Genomic DNA, 6,928 nt, shown 5'->3' on the forward strand with positions numbered 1-6,928 from the left:
ATACATTTCAAATCTGGAGTGTTAAGAAGATATCTACACTTATAAAGCGTAACCAACCTTTGATGTAATGGCTTAAGTCTTCATCCATTTCTGTGAACCTTTGGTTTGTTGTTTCTGTAGTGGTGGATGTTTTACTCGAACGTTTTGGTTTAGCTGTTAATAGATTGTAGCTGATTCATTGCCATAAAAAAAAAACACGAGTGCTTACAAGAGAAAACATAAAAGTAAACAAATTACTAGTTACATCATTTACATACTGTCGTTTTGATAAAATGTCATCTATTTACTGATTGCGACACATTTCCATTTTTTTTCTTCTAATAACACACAGCATAAAATGTGTAAGAATAAATGACATATAACGCGTTTCTAAATATTTTGAGAACGAGACCTAAATTTATATTCTTAAAATGTTTATTTTTACCAAATTTGTTTTCATCAGAGGTAAACAATACCTTTTTCTTTTCTTTAAAAACCTAACTTGATAAAAGCATTTCTATTTGATTTAAAACTACTAATTCGCAATAATGTATTGCCAAAACAAACATCGACACCCGAAGATAATTTTTATAGACGTGTAATGACATACAAAAAATGCTATATAATTTAAATAAACAACAAAGGCAATGATTTATTTACATTTTTAAAAAATCTTCTAAAAATAACCTTAAACACACCTGTAATTTCTATAAATATTTCCTCGACAGTAACGTCATCTAACAACTCTGACCATAATGGCTTCCTAGTTGTTACATCTAGTTTCTCCTCACTTGGTGTGTTGGAATTATTCCGTCTGACTCCTGCTTCAGTGATTAAATTGTATTAATCAAACAATCATTTTATATTAATCTACATATTACCATGTAACAGAGCTTCAGTTGTGATATTGGTGGTGGTCAACCACTGGAGTTAATTGCTGACCCTCAGAGAAAACAAAAAACACGCTTTTTTGAGTGAAGCTAGTGAGACACGTTTTATTGTACAGCTAAGCGTAGCCACTCGTCACACAAACCACTACCGGGTAAACGAGGTGTAATATGGCTAATCTGCCATATTTGACTTATAGTTAGTTATGGAGGCAATGATGACAAACTAAAAGATATAATGATTGACGTGAAAATATATGATGACTAGCTTGACGACCTATTTGTTCTATATACTTCCATTCAAGCTACTTGTAGCAGAACATCAGGACACGACAGCTCAAAGACTCATTCACTCCACCCCGATAACCAGGAGGACACATGACTCGACAGAATACCGGTTCAATTCGCTTGCGAGAGCAAACAACACACATGTGAACTAGCTGACTAACAAGGCCCGCAGTCCAGTTAGATTATGACCCTTAGATGGTTACACCTTTTATGTGTTACAATAGCCTTTACTGTTGTTTATATATATTTATGCTAGGTGGCTTGTAATCGCAGAGGCATAGCGACCCTTCCCGGCGCCCGGGGACAAACTTTCAATTTGGTGCCCCCCCCCCCCCTCGGGATTTGCACCCCCTCCCTCAAACTTTCGATTTACACCCCTACCCCGCTCAAGCTATTTATAATACAACAATGCAGCTAAAATGACATTTTAATTTGTTTATTCGACGCATTTTGGCGCCCGGGGACATATGTACCCCCCTCCGCCCCCTCGCTACGTCTCTGTGTAATCGAAAAAAAAACTTTACACACATTATAAATGCATTCGTTCGTTTATATAGAAATGTTAGCGTTATTTTTTATGTCCCTATATATTTATTGATGTATGTGTGTGTATGTCAAATAACTCTTATGCAGCAAAGTGGCCGATATGTTTCTGTTTTAATAAGATTTACAAATAGGGTAATACAACGCTTTTATAGATACATGAATGAACAGCTGTAATTTAAACTTGGTAGGGGCATGCTGTTTTAGGATTTGTCTACATGTGCTCGCTCACAGCTTTACGTACTTAATTAATCCATATTCTGCTAGCGTCCCACTTATGGGACGCTTGTAAAAAAAATTGCTAAAATTTATTAAAAACTAGTTAAAACACAAATTATGTTTCATTGTATTTGAAAATGGCTAGACTATTGAATTTGTGTGTGTTTTGTGAAAAAATTTAGAAAAATTTTAAAGTGCCGGATTCGCAGGACTTGTCAAAATGGCGGAAAAAAGAAAACATGCGCACAGGAAAATGCATATCTTCTAAAATATTAACATTTTAAGTGCAAAATACATTTGAAACTTGTAGCAGTACCATATTTCTATCTGATAAAAATTTAAGAGTAACAATTTTTTTTTACTACTTCGTTATATCAAGTGTACAACAAGCGTCTCCTAAGTATGACGCTAGCAACGAATGGCCCCATGTAGTTTGTTACACAAACGTCACATTTATTGGACACTAGCGAGAAACACAGATGCAAATGTTTATGTTACATGATTATTTATGGTGAAACAATTGTTGACTATGTTAACTGTTGACTTTGGGGTGTTAAGTGGTATTTATAGATATTTAATTATGGCATTGAGCTATATTTTCTTATATATTATTGTATTAAAAAATTGCAAATATTGAAAACTTACATTTTATTTTTAAATTTTCAGAATTACACTTACCTAAGTATTTAATACCATTGAATATAAACTAATTTAGTATTGCTTAAATTTACTAGCGCGTGATATTAAAATTATAAAAAACCAGAATAATAACAATGGCCACGATTTAGGTGAAATGATTCAGTCATGGGGGTTGGTTAATAACAGATGGAAAGACTCTTCATATAAGAGAGCTTAAGCTACATATAGCAGAAATGTGAATTAGCTGTGTACTGTTGTCATGCCCCAATAATATTCCCCTCCAAAGGTTCCCGATACCAGTTTTACTTTGTTAACTTTTTAAGGAGATTTCTGGTGTTATATTGGGAGCTGTTCGAATAATGAGGTGCATACATGGATGAGAGCCATGAACACTCAATACAAGCCCCCAGAGACGGATCCGTGCCGTAGAAATAAGATGTCTGATGTCCTAATGTACACCTGTGAGGGGGGGGGGGAATAGCGAGGGTAACAAAAGAGAAGATGGCTGGATGACATCTGGGACTAGACCGGATCGTCTTTTGCAAATTTACTGAGGTCAGAGTTTCTTTCAGGCATCATTTCGGAGGAGGGGGGGGGGAGTGGCTCTGCGCCCAGAACGAAATGGAATTTATATACAATACATACTTTTACAAATGTCCACCCTTCCCCTGAAATTTAAGTCCCCATCCCTGAAAATTTCAAGTACGCTCCCCAAAAAATCAATTATTTATATTTAATTATATTACAGTTTCGATGAATAATAACAATATTTGTGATCATGTGTGTATAATTAGATGTACTAGTCACAGCTTTACTTATTTCCAAGTGTTATTCACTTTGATGGATGCTAGATTGAAAGAAAACTAGACTTTTGAACATAATTTCTGCATTTTAGACCATGGTATGGCTAATCCAATTGATCATTATCAGTATTTTTAGCTGTCCTAAACAATGTAATCATTGGTCTAACAATACAAAATCAGTATACAGCTTAATTTTCGCGTGATTAGCCATATTTCGTGATAAATGATTTTATTTTTCAATAAATGTACATGGGGCCGTTCGTTACTAGCGTCCCATTTATGGGACGTTTTTAAAAAAATTCGATATTTAAAAAAGTATCGATTTAAAAAAAAATCTATAGTCATTCTTTCATTCAGTGCCCAAAAGCTAAACCATATCAAAAAATTATAAAAATTTGAGACCTTGGGATAATATGGGTTAAATCAACTATAAATACACACAATATTAAATGGAAAACATTACAGCGTTACGAAGGCTTACCTAAACTACTCGACTCGATTTACCTAACTCTAGTATGTAGGTTTGCCCGATAGTCCGCTTAACTCGAATGGATGCGTTACTGAAGTTTTTAAAGGCAATGGAAATTGATAAAAATTTAGATCACACGCTATTGATTTTGTATGTCGAGATAAAAAAGACAGGTTAGCTCTAATTCACCTGCCTAATTGACCGTCAGAAAATACTGCATTCTTTATTAGGTTAATTCAAGAAAGCACAAACGTTTTGATATTTTAATCTAACGCTGTGTGTATTTTTTTCTTTTATCGCACCCTGGCAGAACTTGACATTGGTAATGTTATTCAGAACTTAAAGGTGAAATTTGATCACGTCACGACATATAATATACTAGACTTACTGTATCTGGTGCATGACGATAAGAACACGGTTCCAGCACATGGGTTTTTTTTCTCTAGGTCACGGAATCATTCCCAAAACCGTAGGTCATTTTTTTTGCTTGGCAGGTTTTATAAAAATAAAGACTCAAGTTGTTTTTAAATTTTAAAATGAAACATCTCAGTTTTTAATATGTTTCGTTTTAAATGTCAGTAATAGAAATAGCGTGTGATTAATAGTGTGATAATAAAAAGTGTGAATATAAGAATCACACTTTTAAAAATGTTCAAATTTTAATTGGTGCACTTGTTTATTTTCAAGACAATATATCAGTCTAACTCATGGGTCTCCAAACTTTTCGGTCCGAGGGCCGCTTTAACTATCAAATTTCAGTTCGGGGGCCAGTTTCTTCCAGGTATGTCTTTGATTTTTCTAAGCAAAGCTCCTCAGCCATAACCAACAAACGATTTTTCCTTGGACAAAAAGATCTCCGCAGGCCGGATGATAGGACTTCGCGGGCCACATCCGGCCCGCGGGCCGTAGTTTGGAGACCCCTGGTCTAACTGAACATAAATTAGATACCAAAGCTACAGTATACCCCATAGAAAGAACATTCCATCTGATCTTACCTGTATTGTTTAAAGTGGTGTTCATCGTTTCTGTAAAATCCTCATGCAGTTGCTGGTTTCCAATACCTGTAATTTCTTTGCTCTTACTTTCATTCGCGTTTATAACTACATAAGAAACAGTTATAACATAATTAATTTTGAATGAATAAAAAACTTAATAAATACAATCGTTAAAATATACATATAGAGGTTCCTACATTGTTACCCAGAGGCAGACAAATTGAGACACTTGATATTGTGCTATAAGCACACCGTTTATTTGAATTCTTGAGAAAAAAAAAACACCTTTTGAAAGGATACTGGCGGAGTTTCATTTTAATTCAAATAAAAAAGAACAACTTTTATCTGAACCTGATTTCTCTTCTATGGTGCTCGCTGCCTCTTCTAAAAGTACGGACAGGTTCCCATAGAGTAGGTGTTGGTTTCCCAGTTCTATGCTTGAATTGCTAATACTTTCATTCTGCATTAAAACTGAAAACAACGAATATTAAGTCTACTTAGAAGTGCATGTACGCTTGCGTGAGAAATTGTGCACTGGGGTTTAGTGTGTGTGTGTGTGTCTGTGTGTCGGTGTGTGTGTCGGTGTGCCTGTTTGTCTGTGTGTCTGTGTGTGTATCTGTGTTTGTGTGTGTGTGTGTGTCCGTCCGTCCGTCCATCCGTCCGCCTGTCTGTCTGTCTGTGTCTGTTTGTCTGTCTGTTTATGTGTGAGTGTGTGAGTGTGTGTGTTCGCAGGTTACCAGATTCTATCCGGCACCAAAAAAAAAAATAAATTATAAAGCTAAAGCAGCTTTTGAAAATCACCTGTAGCGTTTACAGTTGTTTCCCCTGTTTCCATATCCCAGTCATCTTCGTCAATCATGTCACTGATGTTTGTATTTGTTTGAATCAAGAAATCGTTTTTGAATTCTTCTTCTATATCTCTCATTAGAAGATCCTTTAGCGCCTCAATATTACTTGCTGAAATGTTCCTTTCGTCGAAATCATTATTATATTCTAGAAAAAAAAAAGGCAAATAATGATCATCATTGTTGTTTAGGACAGTGTTGTATAATCTATATATTAACAGCACGTTTTTTATATACAAAAGTTATTTGAAAAGTAAGATGAGTAGGCTATACAACACATATATATACACACTATCTCTAACATAAATACGCACAAAAACAAACGTACACGTATACAATCCTTACCACTATTTGTTTTGTTTCTTTCCAAAGCACATATCACTCCAAATATACATATAGTAACACACAGAATGGCTGTAAACTTCATTTTTTTACATCCAGGAGAACTATCTATGTCACCAGCATCTAATGTCGAAGAAAATTAAGTTTTGTAAACAGTATCTCAGAAAGACATATTTAAATATAAACTCCTCGGCGATAATTTAATATAACATACAATAGCCAAAATACGTATTGTCTATAATTAATTTAATGCTTTTAATTTACCTGTAAATCAATCAAAATGAATACACTGTAATTTATTTTAATGAGAGACTTTTCTAAACTTCTGCCACAAACACAAAACAGAATAATATTTCCCACGAGCCGTGCACAAATCTTGTTCAAGCGTCAACGGTAATCATATAACAAACACACTATTTAAAAACATTGGGTTGCCCACGGGATAACTGAAGCCTAGCCAGTTGAAACCAGCGTATTTACCAGTTTGTAAGGGGAAGCAACAGGGAAGTAGAACAAGTTTTGACATAAAGGAATCTTATGTCATTGCTGTGATGTTTTTACTTGTAATAGCATTTAAATATCATAAGTGATATGAACCACGTGACATAAGAAGTAGAGGCGTAGCTTGTGTTGTGTAGGGCGAGAAAGTCGGTTAAAAAAAGCTCATTCTGAGATGCATAACGTAATTTTACACAGTATTGAGACGGAAGAGCAAAAAAAAAATGTACAACATTTCCAAATTTTTAAAGAGCCACTATCATTTTTATGCACTTCAAGCATGGAGCCATTGCCACGGCGTTGGCCACAGCACAGTAGTGGGGCTGGGCCCACTACCCAGAGCCTCTTCCATGCATGTTATGAGGGGCGGGGTGAAAGGGGTCTCCCTCCCCCCGATCGAAATAGAATTCATATTGAAAAT

General features: G+C 35.2%; 1 protein-coding gene across 1 annotated transcript in view; it reads right to left on the bottom strand.

Moving 5' to 3' along the window:
* Positions 1-6,094, bottom strand: part of LOC131932221 (uncharacterized) — an 8,429-nt gene extending 2,335 nt beyond the window's left edge. Inside the window, exons 1-6 of the mRNA XM_059289092.1 lie at positions 6,013-6,094; positions 5,624-5,815; positions 5,174-5,293; positions 4,823-4,927; positions 678-800; positions 58-153 (exon numbers count right to left, since the gene is read on the bottom strand). Coding sequence (XP_059145075.1) covers positions 58-153; positions 678-800; positions 4,823-4,927; positions 5,174-5,293; positions 5,624-5,815; positions 6,013-6,094 — 718 coding nt within the window. The remainder of the gene's footprint in view (positions 1-57; positions 154-677; positions 801-4,822; positions 4,928-5,173; positions 5,294-5,623; positions 5,816-6,012) is intronic.
* Positions 6,095-6,928: the final 834 nt, after the last annotated feature.

The sequence above is a fragment of the Physella acuta genome, unplaced genomic scaffold (genome assembly GCF_028476545.2).
Source record: "Physella acuta isolate Inbredline_101_S28 unplaced genomic scaffold, ASM2847654v3 ptg002114l, whole genome shotgun sequence".
Taxonomy (NCBI): Eukaryota; Metazoa; Mollusca; class Gastropoda; family Physidae; genus Physella; species Physella acuta.